Source organism: Seriola lalandi, unplaced genomic scaffold, assembly GCF_002814215.2.
Source record: "Seriola lalandi dorsalis isolate HSWRI2012SDOR001 ecotype SW California unplaced genomic scaffold, Sedor1 jcf7180002054522, whole genome shotgun sequence".
Lineage (NCBI taxonomy): Eukaryota > Metazoa > Chordata > Actinopteri > Carangiformes > Carangidae > Seriola > Seriola lalandi.
In genome coordinates this window covers 1392108-1414035 of record NW_019525075.1, presented here as the reverse complement: position 1 = coordinate 1414035, position 21928 = coordinate 1392108, and the positions used below count along the sequence as shown (strand labels likewise).

Below are 21928 nucleotides of genomic sequence, written 5' to 3'. Positions count from 1 at the left end.
TCCTGGGCACCTGTTTTAGAGATTCAGTTTAATGTCTCTATGCAGTTGTTTTGTGCCTCTTTATGATCATTCCGTTTCTCTTTGAGATACTTTTGCATCTCCTTATAGTCATTTTGAATCTCTTTGCAGGAATTGTGTCTCTTTCGTTGTCTTGTTAGTCTCTTAGACCCTGGCCCAGAGGCTTACTGAGCCCTCTGCCATTCAGTGATCTCTCCATGAATCAGCCACACCATTGCACTGAGCATCATGTTCTTATGACTCTACATATTTTAAGTTTTTAACATTTCAGTAAGTTTACAAATATTTTTCATTCGTAAATGGTTAAAAGCTAATGCCACAGTCAGCACTGCATCATGGACATATAAAACACAGGGACCCGTCGAAATACATAACAATCCCAAACAAACCAACTAGACAGTGCAATCAAAACAGTGTCAATATTGTAAAAATGTAATGAATTAGTTCATGATAAATTAATTTGTAAAATTTCATAAAACTTCCTTGGTTAGTGAAATTGGTTTTAAAACCTTGAGGCGTCTGGGAATTTGTGAGGTACAGAATCTCTGAGCAGTGCAAGAACAATCCATACGGGGAGGTTCAAATGGCAGAGTGAACATATGTTGCTTTGGGTAAAACTCATGGAAGAACACTTGTGTGAGATACTTTATTTGTGTTTTGGGACTGCATGTCTTGTAAAGACTTGACAAATTTCTATACTTTTTACATTAGTAAAAAAAACATTTAAGAAGTAAGAGACGGGAACTTAAAGTACGGATGAAGACTGTGATTACCAAATTTCCTGCTATCTACATTTTTACACAACAAGGAGGAGAGTCATCCAATTAAAGATGCTCATGTGCACAAATACAGGCATGATGAACACAAAGAGGCTTGGAGTGGCTTCTCTGGGTGTTTCAAGCTTGACACAGCATCAAAAGGTTCATGTGTTTATACTGTTGCGATCATAAATGTTTTATTTTCATGAAAAACAGTGATTATATCATAATCATAACACCCCCAAAAGGCTTGATGGAGGGAATAAAATCTTTAAATAAAAAGTCACAGACACATACATGTATTTCTCCCTGTAAAAACACCACTATGTATTCTGTACAGTGAAACCACGCTGTATACACTGCAAGTGATGCCCCTTCCTCCCAGCGCATGTGGTTTTTTGCCCCTCCTCACCGTCTGTCAGGCAGGCACACCTTTCCTCTCTGGTCCTCCAGCGTTTCTTACTTTCTTGCCGCTCCTCTCAGCCTCGTTGTCTGGCTGTGAACTCTCACCCCAGCTGCTTGGGAAATGTCACACAGGCAGAGAGGCCCGTGCTGCAGTAGGGGGGCGTAATAGGAGGAAAAAAAAATAACAACATTTTTTTTTGCTGCTCTCTCTGCATCTTTTATTCGCGTCTCTGTCGTGCAAGTGCCACATCCCGCTACCAGCAGCAGCAGCAGCCGCCGCCGATTACTAATCGCAGTCTCAATGCTTATTTCGCATTAGGGCTAATATAGAAAAAAAAATCCGTGCCAGACATGTGAGTAGCAAACCATCGCTGTCGTTCTCCACTTACCCTTTGACTGCTATGTGCTCACGCTATTGTATCCTCACACCAGTGAGAAGCAATGGTCATTGAACCGTGCATTTAGTGTCAGTGTGCGGGTTTCATGGTAGCATGGCTGTGCTGGAGTCTGTGCACATTGATGGGGGAGATGAAGTCTCGCCGTTGGCTTGTTTTGGGGGCTCTGCGTCGGCTTGGCTAATTGAGCAAAAGGCTATAAACAGCTGAGATGAGGGGAAAGCCCATTCAACACTAACTGTGTGGCAAGAGTGTAATGTAGCTTAGCTCTTTAGCCTGCTCGCATTGATTCAAGGTAGCTGTGTGTGTGTGTGTGTGTGTGTGTGTGTGTGTGTGTGTGTGTGTGTGTGTGTGTGTGTGTGTGTGTAAGAGAGAGAGAGTGTGTGTGTGAGAGAGAGAGAGAATTGGTGTGTAGTCCAGCCTGGCATCTCCAGTCAGATGTGGAGGCCCAGGTTAGAGCTCACATAATGCGGCGGTGAAATGTGTTTGTAGCCTGTGTGTGAGGGTGACATGAGGAGCAGAAATCACAGGACGATGATCACAGGTGCAGGAGTGAGCACAAAAAAAAAAAAACAGGAGATATTGTCTGTTCAGTGTTGAGTGTAACGTTTTAGTCTAGAGCTCAGGGCAGATTTGTAAGATTGCTCTGTGTAGATGATAAAATGATCCAGTGAGTCTGTTATATATTGACCTTTTGTTTGCGATTTAGGAAACTCACAGTACTATTTCTCATGAGTACATTACTCTTCAGGTAATTAGTAGTATCTTTTTTTGTAACTGTTCATAGGAGATCTGTGACAAAATAATGTCAATTCAAAGGTTCACTTACTCGCTTTTCAGTGTTTATAACTTGTATGCAGTGATACAACTTTTTCCTCAGCTCTGGGTACCGGTGCGATACCTGTGCTCTTTTCTCCCCAAGTTCTGGACACCTTTGGGATTAGGTCTTTATTTTCATAATTGATTAATCTGTGGATTATTTTGTCAATCAACCTTCCTTAGACACACAATACAGGTGTCTATATAATATCAGAAAACAGTGTTTAAGGTTACATCCTCGGATGTCTTGTTTGGTCTGACCATATCAAAGACATTCAGTTTACTATCGTCTATGACAAAGGAAAGAAAAGCAAATTGTCACCATCAGAGGTTGAAACCAGAGGTTGTTTCCTTGAAAATAATTTAAATGATTAATCAACTATCAAAATGGTTGCACATTAATTTCCTGTTGATTGAGTAATCAATTAATTGACTACTCATTGAAGTTCTCATAGGGGATTTTTAAGGTAACATGAAGTTTAATGTGTAAGGATGTAAATAAAAGTAAACAATTAATTTTCTATTAAAATTGCTGATATCTGAATCACTAAATAAGGTCAATATTTGTGCTAATACAGATATGACATATTCGATCATGTAATGATCATTTGTACTTTAAACCACATTTCACTGCCTTCATCATCTAAGTAAGACATTTATTCTGGTAGTTATTTTGAGTAACTGTCATTAAATAATCATAACGGTTCATGTTTGATCATAATTTGAAATATTTTTTTATGAAAGTTTATTTGAAGGCTTTTGAAATCTTTTGACACTAGTATTTAATGTTTTTTATTGTTGTAGATTAAGATAAAAGAAGAAAAAAAACTAAGGGCACCGTGATAGACATTGCCTCTGACATATGCCTTTATTTCTTTTTGGACGTTTTTGTCTTTATTTTGATAGTGGCTAGTAGAGAGTTGACAGGGAATGAAAGGAGAAGGAAAGGAATGATGACGTGCAACAGGTTCAGCGTCTTAAATCCCCTACACCACCATGATACCCTGAATCCACCTGCATGACTGCAAAGATGAACCAAATTTATTTTTGATATTTGAAAAGTTCTCTGTCTAAATCTAAATGTGGTTCCTGGTTTCAGGGGGGACAACGTCATGCTTCTCTTGAAGATGTCAGTCCAACAAACTAAGTGGCTTCTGATGCCGATGCCCAGTAGAAGATCCTGGGATTGAGACGTGAATCCCTTCACACTGATGGCCTGGACTAGGTAAGAGCTTTAAGCATGAATGTTCCCTGAAGGAGACATTCAGTGTTGTTTTTGTTTGTGTTGCATAGATAGCTTCAAGTTGTTGACGTTGTTAAAGGCAGTGGGTGGTGATGTTTGCTTGGTCTGTGACAGGTTTCAGCTGGCCTGCTGAAGCTATGGGGAGCTGTTGGAGCTGTCTGTACAGAGACCCCATCCGAGACAACCATCTCACTAAATTTAAGGTTAATAATCCTTAATATCTCTTAAGTTCTGTTTTGCATTGTGATTGTATTGTGGCAGCGCCACTTGTACGGTTTGTCTCCATGTGTCATTAGGCTGTGATAAACTCAAGTATTTCACACTGTGAAAATCTGCTCTTTTGATTCCTTCACTTCACGTTATATTGTTTTCTAGGTCACCAATGTGGACGATGAGGGCAACGAGCTGGGCTCTGGCATCATGGAGCTCACACAGACCGAGCTCATTCTTCACACACGCAAGAGAGACGCCATCCGGTGGCCGTATCTCTGCCTGCGGCGCTACGGCTACGACTCCAACCTATTTTCTTTTGAGAGCGGTCGCCGCTGTCAAACTGGGCAGGGTAAGAAAAGTTTTCTCTGTTTCTCTGGTTTTCTCTCTGTGTAAATGTGTTTGTTCCACTTAACCACTTACATTAATTTGCTTACGGAAACTTTTTCACAGGAGACATTTTGACTTTTCAGATTAGGAGAAGCACCGGTGTAAACGATAAAATGAATAACGGCTGAATTCCATTTAGCTGCTCGCTGCTCACTGTCACCCTGTCACCCTGTCATGGCTTAATGGGACACTTTAAACTTTGAACGGCGCCAGTGTTAATGTTAAAATGTCTGCTGTTAAAAAAATAAAAAAAAACAGGGCCTATGCCAAATTCAGACTACACAATATCATCCTGACCCTGCAGACGTGGCGTATCGGGAACTAAAATGAACACTGTGCATAACAGCTGCTTGTTTTATCCCATGTAGTGTGTCACAGTGAAAGACAACATGTGCATAATCATAGAAGCCTCACAACATCCAAACAAAAAGACTAGTGTGTCAGTATTTATTTGCCTTCTCTACTTTGACAACTTATATGATATGTTCGCTGGCACTGAAACCATAGCAGCGCAGAGCCCTCGTACAACTTTTGACATTGTGAAGCAAAAGAGGATGGAGCCGCTGCAGCATTATTACCATTATACCAATTTAAAACATTGAGAAGTTTGATCTTGGCATATGTTTTTCACATATATAGTGTGATTGGATAAGACGATTCTCACGTATACTTGTAACTTTGTAACATGGCCACTGCAACTTTTCCAGTTTTAACTGATTTACTGACATATTTAGCCACAGGAACCTTTTTGTTGTTTGGGGGGTAGAAGAAGAAAATATAATGTAAACCTGAACCCAAATTGTCAGTGGACCATTTATTGATATTGTGTGTGTAAATCATTTATATGACCATCTATCCTTCAGCCACAGAGTTCTGTGTGTTTTTATTGAGTTATTAGTGTCTGATTGAACCCTAACGATGTCGTTAATATGCTCGTTTGATTAGGAATATTTGCATTCAAGTGTTCCCGGGCAGAGGAGATCTTCAATTTGCTCCAGGAGCTGATGCAATGCAACAGCATCAACGTGGTGGAAGAGTCGATGATGATGAGTCGCAGTGGTCACACACCGGAGATGGACATGTCTCGCACGCCACAGACTCCCAACAGTGAGTCACACAAACACAAGTGGAGCCCTGCTAATTGTACACTTGATTTGTGATTAATTGTAGAACTTGCATGCAGCAGTACAGCAGTAAATTTAGCAGAATATGTAAGCTATTAATAGCCACAGGTTGGACTGAGTCAGAGACACAAAGGTATCAAAATAACACCAGGTGAAACTAAGCCTCAGCACATCAGCCTGCAGCTACAGACATCCTCTTCATACAGCTGGTTGGGAGAGAGGGCACTGTTGTTGTCAAATGTCTCTTCCTATGATTGAGCTGTGTCAACGTGATCATATTGAGATATTGTTCAGTTGAATCTTACTAAAAGCTGATACAGTGCGAGATGTGAATTTCTTGTGAAAATCTACTTCTTTTAAATTCATCGTTTTAGTCTTATATGAATTTGAATTTTTATCACGTTATTTTGAATACTTCAATATTAGACATTAGTGTGTTCTGCTATGACCAGTGTTTCTACAACAGCAATGTATCAAATGACATCGTAAAACAAAGAGGTCTCTCATAGTGACGAACCTACAGAGAATTATCACCTGAATCCGCAGCTCATTGTTTTCATTTTCCAGCTCGCAACTTCTACTGTTTCGGTTCATGCTCACTGATCTCACAGCGTCGCATTCAGCCGCAGTTGTTTTCAGCAAAAAAGCTCTAAAACTCCACCTGTACGCTACCCGCTCAGCACCAAACAGCACACACAGGTAGCAACTTGCTGCTGAACATAGTGAAGCATTTAGCAGCGAAAGACATAAAAGATATTTCAATCAGGAGTTGGTTGAGACAAAAGAGAGTGAATATTGGCCTTATATTCAACAGGTGGCCATAAACACAACTTCAAATGAATGACGATAATGTTGCTTCATGACTGCTGGATGTGTAAATAAGCAACTATCTGCTAACAATTCCCTGTATTAACTTAAAATGTGACAATATGTTACTCTTGTGTTCACGACTTGTTTCTGCTGCCCCCAAGTGGAAGAAGAGAGAAATAAAAGAAATCAGTTATTTCAGGTTTAAACTGTGGCACTGGTACCTCATCTTATGTAGCACATATAGCAGTCCAGGAAAAACTATTAACATTATTGATATTACTTTCCACGGAGCAGTTCTTTTGGAGTAAAGGAAAGACGTTTGTTTGTCTGGCTAAACTTGTTTTTATATCTTTCAAGCTGAATGTGAGAGAAAATAAGATGAGTCCATAGCTTGATATTCCCCTGTGTAGAGCAAGCCAGTGTCAGAGCTACGTTTGACAGCTGGATCATGTCATTGATGGTAGGCAGCACTTTATTTCAGTAGATTTGCAGTAGTTGGTGATCCCCGTGTTAACCTTGAATGATGGTTGTGATCGCAGTACTGGTCTTAAAAAGGTTGCTGTGTTGCAGGGTCATATTCTTGTCGACGTTAGTCCACTTCATTTACCAGTTAATAGACAAAAAATAGAAACAGAAACTTGTGCTAAACCTTTTTTCTTTTCCAAGTGTTTTCTGTACACACAGTGCTCCCCTGCAGAGAGAAGAAAATAACAGTTTTGTGGTATACCATAAAATTGTAATTTTGTTTTTATGATTTATATTCTCTTGGAAATGATTCTTCTCAAAAGCCATTGATTCGAAAACCCCCAAGAAATACTGATGTGATTTTTTTTCCCTGATTTTTGTCTCTGAGAAATGTTTTGTTTTCTAACGTCAGTCCAAATAAAGTAAAGTTGGTGAACACTCATGGGTTTTTTTTACATTACCTCAATTATGACAAAGTGAGTGAATATTATTTCCTCAGAAATCACGATCGCCGTCATTAATGCTCGTGTTTTATTTACAGTGTGAAGGCAAGCTAAACTGAGAATGTTTGGACTGTGTTAATGAATGAATAGTGCGTGTTAGCTGGAATATATGACCACCCTGATGAACGCAAGCTTGCTGAAAACGTATGGGGAATAAAACATAGTATATTGTTTAATTTTGACACAGGCACAACTAGTGAATCTTTTGATCCAAGTCAGGTTTTGTCTACAGTTATAAACAAAAACATTTAAATTACATGCACAATATTACACTAAATGCACTTTTTAAAACATTAACTTTCCAGTGGCTTGATCCTGTTCTAGACACGTCATTTTCTCTGGGCTCACCATGTTGAGCTCACTGACTCAGTTCTCCACCTGATCTGTCTTTATATTGTCACAAAACTGTGTTTGCAGCTCCAGCGTTCCCTGTCCAGGCTTTTCCCAATGGATACCCTGGTTATCCAATCAGAGGCGATTCCTCCCAACCCTCTCTTGCTGACGATCATGGACATAGCCTCATGGGTTTGGAAGATCAGGTAAGACCTATCCATGCTCCTCGTAGCTTACGGTATCTGTCGTAGTTCACAGTTTGATCCAGTTTTTATATTCCCTGACAGACCCACACCTATGTAAATACTGTTAGCATGGAGGGGGATCTCTCGATGCGTCACTGTGTGCACTCCCTACCTGAGGTGCGGCCCAGCACTTTCCCTGAAACAACACGGGGAGCGATGCCTGTCGGGGGCCAAGGAAACCTGCAGTCCAACCTGCGGTGCTGTCCCCTCGAGGAGCATAAAGATCCTCAGGTGTTCTTGCAGCCGTCCTCACAGGAGGTCAAATTCATGCTGGGCCCCACTCCAGCACAACGCCATCTGCTAGAGAGAGAGAGGGAGAGGCATGGGCACAATCCTCACAACCTTCAGCCAGTAGAGGGTGCAACAGGCTCAGAGACGGAAGGAGACGAGCCCTCTATGCACCTGTGCAACTCTCACTCCTATCACCATTTCCATCACCATGCGCATCGCCACCCGGGCCACGAGCACCCGGACGGTTGCCAGAGCGGCGAGCTCACCTACGAGAACATCAATGGCTTGAGAAGCGGCCGGAAGCAGCGGCTGAGTCCCAGCAGTGTGTCGCAGTCTGTGGGTTCAAGCAGCAGCAGCAGCACTGGGGACAGTCACTCCCACTCCCTCCTGCACCCACACGCCCACGGCCCGTCGTCTCTGCCCCCACAGGGCTATCCCTGTGAGAGAGGCATGGGTGGAGGTCATCGTCGGACAGCTCTGCTTAACTACGAGAACCTGCCGTCTCTGCCTCCGGTGTGGGAGTACAGAGCTCTGCAGCGGGATGACGAGCAGGAAGAGGAAGATGATGAGCAGGATGAGGAGGAATATGAAGAAGAAGAGGAAGACTTTGATGATTATGAGTTCTCAGAAGGCCCTGGGACACCCAACGGTTACCACCAGGATGGTCGGGGCATCCACAGAGATGCCCTGCAGAACTATGTCAACACAGAGCAGGTCCAGCCGCCCCGGCTCCGACACGCCTGCCCCCCGCATCCAAGGCCATGTCAGCCAGACAGAGGGGGGCGAATATTTAGCTTTGATTTCGGCAGGCGATCGAGGTCAGGGGTTGGAGGCTGTGAGCACGGCCACATGCCTCCATCGCGGCAGCTGAATTACATCCAGGTGGACCTAGAGGGAGAACCTCCTTGCCAAGCCCTCAGCAGTGGGGGTGCCCAGACCCAGCCACAGCACCAGCGCCTACCACCCAAAAAATGTGGCCCACAGGCACCCCGGCGCAGTGAATGCTACGCAGTCATTGACCTAAAGAAGACCGCTGCCATGTCCAACCTGCAGAAAGCTCTGCCCAGGGATGATGGGACTTCCAGAAAGACTCGCCACAACAGCACAGACCTGCCTCTGTAAACGGTGTTCAAACTGAAGAGGAGCGATGAAGACAGATGAAGGCTTATCCTCATCTTAGCACACTGGACCCTTCACTGTCATCCATCCATTCAACTGTCGGGCTGACTAATACGATACAGGTACCTAATTAGAAACTTACTGAAACTTATCTGTGCATATAAAAGGAAATAAGAAATCTCTGAGGAGAATTTGCCATTTTATTTTGTTATTTATTAGATATGTGGTGTGAAGCTCTCTCGAGAATCTGCAGTTTTAACTGCAAAAACTGTTTGCTGGATTTATGGATATTTATATATGAGCATAAAATCATACATATATATGAAAAACATACATGTATGATTTTATGCTTAGCTATGACTTGGAGCAGTGACCTCTGTTCAGTGGAAGCATCCATTGCCATACTGTATTAGCAAATTTGAATTCTTAAACCCATCTCCACTCATAAATATTATTGTCCCTATCATTTAGTTATGCTACATCCATGTGTTTTTTTTTTTGTTTTTTTTAACTCAAACACAATGAGAGTCAGAAATATGAGGCTCATTACAGAAGGCTTAGAGCAGTTGTTGGCATGCAGGAAGGTTAATGGTTCCTCCAAGATACTGGCCAATATTCGTACCTCATCACAAGCACCTAAGTCTAATGTTGTGGCTGGTGGAAGAGACCATTCTTTGTTACTATATGCCTATAGAGCATTTTGCACACAATCCTATGGAATTGTATTTTATCATATTTTAGAAATAGTTTTGTCCAATTCAAAAATGGAATAAAATGATATTTGGTGATATTTGGAGAATTAGACTTAAACTGAATGATGGTAAAAGTAGCACACATGGATTAGTCGAGCTCTGGCTCCCTCCTCCTATCCACATGCAGCAGAAGAAAAAGTAGCATATCATCTTCGATCACACTTCCTGCGAATCATCCCAGACCTGCGGGAGGTCCACAGCTGTTTACGCTTGTCACGTTGCACTTTTGACCCTGGGCCACTGAAACGCTCTTTGTAACTACTCCCTCTCCTCTCCACTGGAGCCACAGGTTCGACCATGTCCTTTTACCAAAAGCAGGGGGCCAAATTACTTCATGGACATTTCTTAGTCAGCATTGTAGGTAGAGTTTATTTAAATGTTTTGATGGAGACATCGATAACCTCAAATAGTGGCATTAAGCTATAACCTCACTTAAAATGTGCCGAATCTATAATTTGTCAGTGATCAGGGGTGAGTGGTCTATTTAAAGGGTAATCAAGTATGTTGCCAACTCATGCAGTGAAGAGTTTTGTGAGGCTATTTATTAACCTTCTTAGTCAGATATTTATTTATTTATTTCATTATTTATTCATTCTTTTTTTCTTCTTTTTTTTTTCTTCTTAATTGTAATAGTTTTGTTTTCCATGTGATGACCAGCGTTTTGTAATCCAGTTGGTAATATGGAGACCAAAGTTTCACCTCAAATTATCACTGGACACTGGTGTGTTACTGTTATAACTGTGCGTAATTATATTTTAAAAGAAAGAGAAACTGTATTTATATTTTAAGTGCCAAAACTTAATTGCAAACTGTATGATGAATAAAATCAAACGTGCCATTAGGACTTATAGGACAGAAAAGCAGAAGGTGAAAGCAGTTGGGATATAAACTTAAAAAAAAAAAATACCTGAAAATAGAAATTAAGATAAATAAAAACTGCACATTCCACCTCATCCGCATCGACAGCCATTTCGGAGCGAGATATAAGAATGGTAATCTTGTAGTCTGATAATCACAGCTATGGTGGTTTTATGCTGCTACGTGTACATACTAACAGTAGCCCGTGTAAGCTACAGGTACTTGTCAAAGTGAAAACTTACGCGATGTCAGATCTTTTACCATATTGTTAATAGAAGTAGCATTGTTGTGTTCTTCTGAGATTTTTTCTGAGCAGTAGAAATGTATTGTACCATTTCAGAGAATGTTTCATTTGGACAAAATTTAATTTCACTGAGATTGTTCTCCTGACAAACTGGCTGTCTGGTAGGAGGGGTAACAGAAGCACAGGCCCACTGATGCTGTCACCTTTTTGTTGAACGCTCATATCAAGTTGATATTTACAGCCGCCAGACGAAGGCCAAAATGTTCTAGATTTATACACGTCTATAGGCCTGCAAACGCAGATGTGTTGTGGCATTTAGCTGAAGTTGATCTTTTTCTAAACAGAGTTAAAGAGATGAATATGAGACACGAATACAAATTCTCAACTTCTGATATGGAGGGTTTTTTGGCTTCTGTGTAACATGAGTTAAAGTGCTGATTAACTGAAATGCAGAGATGATGATTGACCATTTTCCAACTGAAATCTGTCACGTGAAATACCAGAACTTAAGTGTCAATCATTTAGTCCGTAACTGTCAACAAAAAATGTATAACTTCCCTTAGGTGGTGTCTTAAATTGCTTTTTTGTCAGAGGAACAGCCCCAAACCCAAAGATATTTAACGTATGATGATAAAAGCATCACATTTCAACATCTGATGAGAGAAAAACAGTCAATGTTTCACATTCTTTTTTTCTTAATATTTAAATTGACAAAGATTAATCTTGGATCAATTAATCAATGAATATGTCCATGATAAATTACTCAAATAATTAATTAAAAAAGTTATCAAAATTGTAAGGTAACATTTTTTCCAAACAAAAGTCCAAAACCCCAAAATCTTCAGTTGACAAAGATGTAAAAACAGAGAAAATCGTCACAAGTTAACAAATATTTTTGCAATTTTACTTGATAAATGATTTCAGTGCCACTGATTTGATAGTAATAGAAATGTGAAAAGGGAGCAACAGTTTTTGTTTAGTTGGTCATTAACATTCCCAACACAGAAGCCTAAAATAAATCCAAGTCAGAAGTTGATAGTGTGTATTTTTGCCTGAGGGTCATACTTTGGTATGAGATTTAAAAAATGTCTCTTCTATAACAAAAAAGCCAACTCTTAACTTGTCCCAATACTCACATTTTTGACTGTATTTGCAAAGATATTGTCATCGGAGGGATGTTTACATTTTTGCAATAATAGGTGAATTATTGTTTTGTCAATCGAAATCAGACCAATGTGTGAAGTGTGAAATTTAAATAGTAGTCTATAGAGCTGTGGGCTTAATGTATTTAATCGCCTGTTCTTCTGTGAATCAGCAGTCTTACTATTATTTCAGGTACAATGTTTTCCTTCATAGTGAGATTTTAGCTATGAAAGAAAAGAAAAAGAAAAAAAAAAAGATGCCTGTTTTCTTGATTGTCAGACACTGTGTTTGCTTAAACTCACATTTACAGTGCCATACAGTAGGTCACCATTGCCAAATACTTCATTTAAATTTTATTGTATTAAACTTTTCAAACCAGTGACAATGTTTCATACAGGAAGCAGCAAGTGGTTCATCTAATTTCTCAGAATATTGTTACATGTGGTTTTATGGTCATTTAAAAAAAAGAAAAAGAAGAAAAAAAAGTCCATGTTTAAATGTGTCAATTATCTTTGTCATAACGCAGTAACCTCACCACCACCTAAAACCTGTTAACAGTGATTGCAGCATCATTACCACATACTCCTGTGTTTACTGATTAATAATAAAAAATAAATAGATATGTTAAATAATTGTTTTGCAGATCGTTCAGCACTAAAACCTTTTCATGTGAGTTCAAAAGAAGTGCAACTCTCACGTACATTACTGTGACTGGCTCGATGTCGATGCTATCTCAAGCATTTCATTCTCATAACCTTCAGTGTTTATGCTCAAGGCGTAATTCTCACAGGTGTCTGAAATGATTAAGCGCCGCTCGTGGGTATGATTGGTTCTGTTGGTGTAATCTGCAGGGCAAGGAGCCACAGGTTGAGATAACAACCAAGTTCCCAAAACTGTATTTATTGAATGGGTTGTTTAACAAAAGGGCTTGCTCTGTGTTCACTGTACAAACATAAACGCATATCTTAATGTCCATTTTAAAGAAATTTCTCACTGTGCCTTTCATATTCAAGCTGGAAAACATTTTCACTGCTGTTTATGAGGGCGGCCTGTTGTTAAAAAAAAAGAAAGGAAAAAAAGAAGTCACCGCCTGTTGAAAGTCTGAAGTTTAAAGGGGGCTTTAGTCAAAGTGGTTTCACACACTTAAAGTTGGATTTGAAGAAAAAAAAAAATGTGCCAACTCCTGATTGTTTTACACCAAACTGTATTTGAAAATGATGTCTGTTGAAGGAATAGTTTTGGAATTTTTTTTTTGCATAGTTAGATAAGAAGATTGATACCACTCTCATGTCTGTACGGTAAATATGAAGATTAGCTTAGCTTAGCGTAAACACTGGAAACAGCTAGCCTCGCTCTGTCCAAAAGTTAAAAAGAATCCAACCTACCAGCGCCTCAAAAGTTCACTGGTTAACACACTATATGCTATTGTAAGACATACAAAAACCAAAGTGTCAAATAATTTGTGGACTCGACAGCAGTTGCCAGGCAACCAGTGGAGACCCCAACAAGTCATTGCTCCAGGCCAAGAAAAACACCCTATAAAATGACAAATTGGGGATTTTTATAATGTGTTAGTGAGCATTAGAGGTGCTAGTGGATGGATTGTATATATTAAGACAGAGCCAGGCTAGCTGTATTTCATTTACAGATTAAGTTCAGATGAAAATGTTAGGGCTTCGGTCGTTCTGTCAAGGCTCTCATTATACGTGGCATGGTTTTGTCTAAACCGATAGGAAATTGATCAGACTCAGCCAGGCTAGTTGTTTCCCCCTTTTTCCCAGTCTTGATGCTAAGATAACCTAACACTGTCCTGGCTGTTTCCTTCATATTTAGCATACAGACATGAGTGGTATCAATCTTGTCATCAAACTTCCAGCAAGAATGCATATTCCCAAATTGTGGAAATATTCCTTCAGGTTTTAGAGCTGAAAACTGAAAGAATCATAATTTGTTGAGATTACATGAGACAGAACATACCCTTGATAATCTGCTCAGTGGTTTGTGAGATGCAGTGCAATAGCCAAATTCAGTGTGACTGAAAAGATGTTGAATCATGACTCTTATGTTCTGTAACATACGATGTTAACTATGAGTAAAGACTTGAGTATGTTTGTCATTATAATGCCATGTGGCTATGGTGCACTCCATGACCATCTGATCTCTCATCAGCTGCCGTTTCTTCTCATAGTGCTGAAGAATGTGGAAATAAACCTCCTTTCAGAGATTTCTGTTTTTTTGTGTACTTTCCCAATTTGCAACTACTCAGTGTGAGATAAGATATACAAGTCAGATTTCAAGAATATAGTAAGAACAGAAATGAAGGCAGTTTGCATCATAATGCTACATATTGTGGTTTTCATCATCGTCATCATCATCATCATCATGAGCTCTTAACTAATTTTGTTCATCACGTTCAAAGGAATATCTCCCACCAATCAATCATAATCTAAATGACATATTGTAAAACCTCAACTTCCTGTTCATGCTACAAGATAGATCTGTCAAAATACTGAAAGTATCAGAAAACTGTAATATCTCTTATTATTATTATTATTATTATTATTATGATTATGATTGTGTATTTTTTTTTTTTTCTTTAAATCTGGTTTGATTTTGTCTGGTACTGAGTGAGTGTAATCGCCACCAGTGGGTGATGTACATGTACGGGTCTGAGCTGTACATTTTTGTGACAGATTTGTGTATTTACATACAGGTTGCATTGGTCTAACTTTGTGACTATTATATCAATTTATGAATTGAATGAGTGCCAAATAATGCTTGAGCATGACAAAACCTGGGACCTACAAGGAACTGCAGGTACTCTCTGACTCATCAAGTGAGACTCGAGTGACTCACTGCTGTTGTAGACTCTACTTGTGATATGAATGCACAGCTAAAGGTTTAACCATGCTAAATATTTTTGCTGAAAGAGGGAAAACTTCTTTATGTTTTTGTCTGGGTTTGAAAAAGTTTCTTCAGATATTTGTTGTATGTTTCTGTGTCCATCCATGGCTTATAAATGAGTATGCAGTGAGGGTCTTATCATTGCTGCCATTAGAGGTGAATTTAAAAAGCTGATTTGCTTCATCTGTTGGACTGTCAAAAGAAACATTTGGGTCATTTTCATTCTTAAATCATTCCACACAGAGATGCATTGTATGTTATCTGACCTCCTCTTTATCCCAAAAACAAAGTGAGTCTGACATTTGGTGAATTTTACCCTGAATTTTATCAATTATAGAGTGTGGATTTGTGCAAAATGTAAAAGTAAATGTAATTCTAATATTAAAATGAAGCAATGAAAATATCTTATTGCGCACTAAACAGTGTCCATTTTTTATTCTTTAAGTCAAATCTTTATTGTCTCAAAGAATCAATAAATGCATTTGAGCAAACAAAGCTTTTCCCTCCAGGATCATGTGCCTCTTCAGTTCATAACATGTAAAATTTTTAACATTACAGCATTTACAAGATATTTTTAAGGTATTCCTAGAATATTTTTATAAAAATATACCAGAACCGACTGCTCAACAATCTGATCAGTATAAGATCTAAAAAAAAAAAATCTTTTTTTAAGAGAGAAAGAAACGAGTCAGGTCAAAGCAGCTTATGTGAACACCGAACCTTTTTTGGGCTGTCGATGATCAAACCTGATCACTCCTGGAGGCGAAATGCTGTGTTTGCTCTGGTCTATTTATTATTTTCAAAGGAAATATTTAAAACAGACATGAAACGGGCCTGTTTAAATGTGTGTAATACAATACTCCAACCATTGTGTGGATAATCATTCATCCTCCGACCCAACAGCTGAGAATAACTGCGCTGTGTGAGGGATTTCTGTACCCTGAGGAGAGAAATGATGTTAACTGTGTAAACACCATTCAGAGTAGATTGCCTTCTTGTTGAGAACATATACAGCTGTCTGTAGCTCAACAACCTGCCCAGGATAAATTACTTACTATCCAAGTGAACATAATCATGTTTCCCATTTTTGCTTAAATCAGAAATTAAATCGTGATTTTATTCAACAATTGTTTTTGCAGCTGAATATTAACTTTTTTTGAGCATGTACTTAGTGTCTGCCTGTGTGTAAACAATTTTAATAATTTGATGTACAGAGAGCATGGTCCTTTGTTAGCTCTAGAGATTTACAGCAAACTGTAAATATATGCCTTAAATAGTAGCTGTCTTGTCTTGTGTTCGTATGTCTGTCTTGTTTTATGGTTATTGAATTATTGTATCAAAAGAGGAGCCTCACAAATAAAGCAGAGCTTTTATTGTTTCTACTCTACTTGGCGTCAGTAATGTTAAGTCTTGAGAGGTTTTAACGTAACTAAAGCGCTCAATAATTCATTTTGTTGTAACAGAACACAGGTAGATAGACAATGCCTGTACATGACGTCATGAAACTTGCGCTACAGTTTGTCATTTGAGTGTTTGATTTCTGTCTTAGCCCCAGAAATATGATCATCTCGAATTTCCAGTTTCCCAGTGCAGTTTTCACTACAAACAGCAGCTGTGTTTTCCGTTTGTGTAAACCTGTGACAGGAAGTTGTGGTAGGGCTGCTCATTTAAAGGAAAAGAGATTTAAGACAAAAAAAAAAAGTTTTGGCTATTTCTGAAATGCAGATAAGTCAGGTGAATTTAAATTGCAATAATTATGGGTCTTGAGTTGTGTGAGTTAAAATTCCTTTCATGCGCTGTAAATAGTGCATTATTATTATTGAGCCAAAAAACAATCATCTGCAAATTATTGTTGTAAAGCAGCTGTGCGATGTATTTTTTATCTTAGGTTATGTAATGGTGTTTTTATGGGTCATTAAAGTGGTGATAATTTGTATTTTATATTAGCTATGTATGACAATGTAAAGCAATATGACAATGAGAAAGAGGTTTTCTCGTAATGATAGAGAATTATCATCTGAATCTGCAGGTCCCTTTGGTTTTAAGGAGCTTTATAGTGAGTCTCAGCTCATTGATGAATTCCTTGGTATGTAAATTAAATGTTTCGGTTCAGTGTCACTGCTTCAGCCACCGCAGGTAGTTGTTTTCTAAGATGGTTACCATAAGCATTTAGCAGCTTAAGAGCCAGATATTTCTTTCAGAAGTTGGTGGAGACCGAAAACCGAGTTAAAAGTTGCTCTGTAACTGATGTGTAAATAAGCATCTGTTTGCTAACAGCATATCATATTAATATGGTGATATTTGTGTTTTAGTGCTGTGTTCACAACTTGTTTCTGCCACCAAGTTGACAAAAGTATGTTATTGCAGATTAAACAAAGTTGGGAGGAATTCCAAACCACTAGAGTAAAAAGACGACTGTAGATTCTGCAAGTTCAGCTTCTCATTTCATCATTTTCTTACTAACCCAAGCTCAAGTCCCCAGAACTGTTATCTTCTAATAGTACCAGATGAACTCTGAACTTGCTGTTTCCAGTCTTTGAAATTTCTGTAAGCCTTACAAGTGACACACACAAATGAAAGGCCAATTAATGGACTATCATTACAAAATCCAATCCTTCAAGCAAAAGCAGCAATGAACAAGACTTTTAAGTCCACAGCCATGCAACCAGCTCTGTGAGGCTGTACTTGTTTTGACAGTTTTGACCTGATGATAGCACTGATGAAAGTTAAAGGATCAGCAAAGTTGTAAAGAAGGGTCTGTACCATATTTCATAGAAATCCATCAAAAGGTTATGAAGGCGTTTCACTTAAAACCACAAATGTGTACCTGCAGTTAACGCCAGAGGAAAAGTCAGGAGATCATAATAACGAGGAATCATCTGGGAGACATAAATGTGCCAGTAAAGGTAGAAGAACTCGAGATGTTTCAATGGAGAAGTAAAAACTTTGAACTATTAGTGATGCAAAAGGAAAAATCTGCAGATCACCAAAGTCAATAGGACTCATCCTCTGGGCATCATCAATTTCTCTATAAAATGTTATTTTTGTTATGTTATTGTTATAAAGATATTTCTGTGTGGACAGAAGTGGTGTCTGAAGAGCCCTGCCACTCATTTATAATCAAGTACAGTTTCATTTTCATCTTCAGACGCAGCTCAGCATGCATTGCAAGGAAACGCAATTTAGCTGCTGCACTTTTCAGATAAGGCTGTTGTTTTTGACCTGGACTTCTACGGTACTGTAGATACATAAACTGTAAGTCTCTGCTTCTTGTGGCAGAAAGCTCTGTGAGTAGTGGGATTAACACAAACTGGATTGATTTATCATAGGTGGAGGAGAGCACAAGTTTCTCATGTAACTCAAACTCTTCGGCGTTGCACTTGAGCAGACCTCACGCTTATGTCATCAAAATATTGTGGATTATGGTTTTAAGCAAACAGACCTCAACAACCACAACAATCTCCAACAACCACTGAAGTCGGACACCACTGTTTACACAATAAGTACGCACATGTCTGTCTGTGAGAGAGCTTTGTGGTTATGAACCTGTGCTTCTGGTTAGACCACTGGCTTATGCGTGTTAACTGAGCTGATCGTCTCATGACATTTTGTTCAGGGATGTCATGAAAGAATTCTTTCATCTGTTTACTGAACATTTTGTTCTACTGTATGACAGATGCTTATTTAGTCATGTTCCAAGAAATTATATTTGTGCTGCTTGCTTCACCAAAGGGAGAGCTTTGCTAATTAGGTGTAATGTGAGCTGGACTTCAGCCTAACCATCTCACTCAATATAAAAGCTGTTCCTTCTGTTCATTCAGACAGATTTACCATCAGACTGGGTGAGTAAAATTAAGCTTAAAGTTTATTTTACACTGTATTTCATGTACCTAGTAACTGTGCAATTTTACTGGTTTGAAGTTTCAAAATTTTAAGCACAATGGAAGATGAGATAAGTTAATTGTGAGATGGAATACACATCTAAAACTGTTTTGCAAATTCACTTACAAAGTCCAAGTTCCAAATACAGGTATTAATTAGCACATTTGTTGAATGTTTACCATTTTAATAACATAATTTGAATATAAATGAGAGTATTATGTTAACATTTGTTCAAATGCATCAAATTATTGCCTTACTATAATTAAACACAGAAAAATGTATAAATATTTATTTTTGCAGTTGCACACTCCAGCCTCCATATTTGTGCCAATTTATAATGATGAAATAAGATAAACTTTACTGATGCCACATTGTTAAATGCAAGTGTCACAGTAGCAGGAGAGAAACAGTTAAGTAGACAACTATAAAAACTAGGAAAAGGAAGTTAGTAAAATAGAATTGATTTATGATTTATTGAGCAATATTACAGTAATAAACACAGTAATGTCAGACATTTTGAAGGTAAATATAAAAAGAAGAAGTAGAGCACCAGTGCACTAAGAGCTGCAGATGTACATTATAAAGCTGCACTTTCATGGCACTGTATCACAATAATAAGATGCCATACAGTGTAAATATGAGTGCAAACAAAATACATCTATCCAGATAGTCAGCTTCAGTTATTCACACCAGATGGCTGTCAGAAAACAAAAATGTTATTCGTATTGTTTTGCATGATTTAGTACCCAAGGATACAAATTCCCATTTGGCAGATAACTGAAGCCTGTTTCCAGCCACTGACATAGCCGAGACGGCTCAGCTGATTTGGTTTAGTTGTTAGCAACTGTGCTAATCTCAATGACTCAAGCTACCCCTGCCTCAGTGGAAAAATACAGCAAGGAAGTAGACCTTGGACCATTGTCAGAGCCAAACACTATTTCAAGTGAGACATGATGCTCTGCAGACCAATCCAACAGTATTTAGGTCATAGAGGAGCCAAGGGGAACCATAGCTACTTTGTCTCTTACTCTGGCTCTGCTCATGACATGATTGTGTAGAGATGCTGCGGTGCACCCGGCTGAGAGGAATACTGATCAGTTTGCTGTTGCTGTAAGCAACTCATGGGGGAGGGGTAAGTACCTCACTGTGTTTTTTGTTTTACACCAGGCTGCTAAATGCATCACTTCAATTCTGGCATGTGCTCCAATAAGTGCAGCTTTCTGATAAACACCTGCCGGTGAAAACTTTCCATTCCTGATAATCCGACAAGCTTAAAGTTCAACAAACAAATAAATAAATAAAGCTTGTGAGCAGTGCCAAATAATCAGCTGAGTAGTTTTGTCTCTGTTCACAACTCAGAGCTCCAAAGGTTTGAAAGACCTTGTCCTAAAGAAGTGAAGGAGGTGGAAGGACATTTCAGGTCAGATTTCATCATATTTGTAATTAATTTAGTTTTCTGTCTCTGAACATGTCAAGGGAATTCCTCAAAGGAAACAGTCTCGAGATGCCCAGTCAAGATAACAGACTGGTGACGAAGACGCAGCTGTTGGATCGCGGCCAATGGGCGAGCAAGTTGGAGTTCCTGCTGGCTGTAGCAGGAACCCTGGTCGGCCTGGGAAACCTCTGGAGGTTCCCCTATTTGTGCTACAAAAATGGGGGAGGTAAGCAGGATCCCAAATCTAGAAAAATAAGTCATTTTCCGCTTTTACATCATTCTGCACAAAGTCAAGCGACTGCTCTTAATCGAAATGTAATGCCAACAAATGTGGAAAAGTAACCTTGACGCCTTCAAAGATTTAAATGATAAGCTTCTGTTTGTTAAAGGAACATTTCGTTTTCGTGTAATCAAATGCAGCTCATGGGACAAAGGAGACCATTGTTTAGGAACTTGGGATAGTCAGTCATTTATATATTAAAAAAACATTATCAATAACTGGTTTGACATTAAAGCTGTGCCTCCCTAAAATCTGCATTATTACATCAGTGTTTCATATTTTTCAAGGCCACAATCTGTGACTAGATGTACAAGATTCGGTTCTTTAGAATGAATAGGACTGCTAAAAGTACAATCAGTGTCTACTGCAAATACTGTAAGAACCCATGTGGGCTAACAGTGTGTTTAGATTTTGCATTTTTACGTGTGATCAAAAAACCTCTTTCATTGAATGTGTTTTTCTTCCTTCAAAAAAAAAAAAGTAGATTTATCAACATGAATGATGTGACTCAAATGAACGCTCAGAAAAGAGTGATTTGGTTTGTTTGTCATGCTCATTATTCTTCTCTCAGGTGCATTTCTGGTTCCATATGTCTTGTTTCTGCTTGCCTGTGGTATCCCTATGTTCCTCCTGGAGACGGCCATGGGACAGTTCACATCTCAGGGATGCATCACGTGCTGGAGGCACTTCTGCCCTTTGTTTGAAGGTCAGTGTAAACAGAACAGTATTATGTAATTAGCAGATTAGTGTGTAAAAATACTCCTTCATCCCCACAGTTACATCTATGTCCAGTATGTACAAAAAAATATTTTGGAAATGAAATGTGTCACACTTTCAGGGCTAAACCTTTATATAGTATATAGTAAAGCATAATAATTGAATCTTTTAATCACATTTTGTTATTGTAGGTAGGTTAGTGAGTTCCTTCAGGACTGATATAAATTAAGTTGATTTAACTGATAAAACACAGCTCTAAGCTCTGATATATTACGCCAATATAGGCATAGCTCAATACAACATAAAATCTAAATGCATGAAACTGAACTGAACACATAACAACTTTGGCCAAGATGTTTTCACTTGTTTTAAATGGAAGAACAGACTCAGTACAGAACTGAATGACTTGTTAATATGGATACTTCTTGGCGTGTTTAGATTGGCATACTATAAATATGGCATTACCTGATTTGACTATGACTTCATTGGTTTTATTTACTAATAATGCGCTTCTTAACTGCTGTCATAGAAGTTTCAGGGATTTATTGGTTGGTTGACTTGAGAACAACAAAGGAACCTGTACTCTATTGCAAAATCAGTTGTGATAATCAACACCTGTGTGTCTTAAAAGACCTGTCTGTCACA

At 38.8% G+C, this 21928-nt stretch overlaps 2 protein-coding genes across 2 annotated transcripts in view; both read left to right on the top strand.

Moving 5' to 3' along the window:
• The first annotated feature begins 1213 nt into the window (after positions 1 to 1213).
• frs3 (fibroblast growth factor receptor substrate 3) lies at positions 1214 to 16347 on the top strand. Its single transcript, XM_023414127.2, has 7 exons — positions 1214 to 1534; positions 3495 to 3620; positions 3753 to 3841; positions 4014 to 4200; positions 5184 to 5345; positions 7558 to 7679; positions 7761 to 16347. The coding sequence occupies exons 3-7, from the start codon at positions 3776 to 3778 to the stop codon at positions 9069 to 9071; spliced, it is 1848 nt and encodes a 615-aa protein (XP_023269895.1). The 5' UTR covers positions 1214 to 1534; positions 3495 to 3620; positions 3753 to 3775; the 3' UTR covers positions 9072 to 16347.
• Positions 16348 to 20319: 3972 nt separating this feature from the next.
• LOC111660869 (sodium- and chloride-dependent GABA transporter 2-like) overlaps positions 20320 to 21928 on the top strand; it is a 16044-nt gene continuing 14435 nt past the window's right edge. The window contains exons 1-2 of the mRNA XM_087176035.1: positions 20320 to 20512; positions 21138 to 21273. Of these exons, the coding sequence (XP_087032161.1) occupies positions 20320 to 20512; positions 21138 to 21273 (329 nt within the window). The remainder of the gene's footprint in view (positions 20513 to 21137; positions 21274 to 21928) is intronic.

Coding starts and splice junctions, on each gene's coding strand:
- frs3 (XM_023414127.2), top strand. CDS start 3,776: ATGGGGAGCTGTTGGAGCTGTCTGTACAGAGACCCCATCCGAGACAAC. Junction 5,346..7,557: donor CACGCCACAGACTCCCAACA/GTGAGTCACACA, acceptor CTGTGTTTGCAG/CTCCAGCGTTCCCTGTCCAG. Junction 7,680..7,760: donor TCATGGGTTTGGAAGATCAG/GTAAGACCTATC, acceptor ATTCCCTGACAG/ACCCACACCTATGTAAATAC.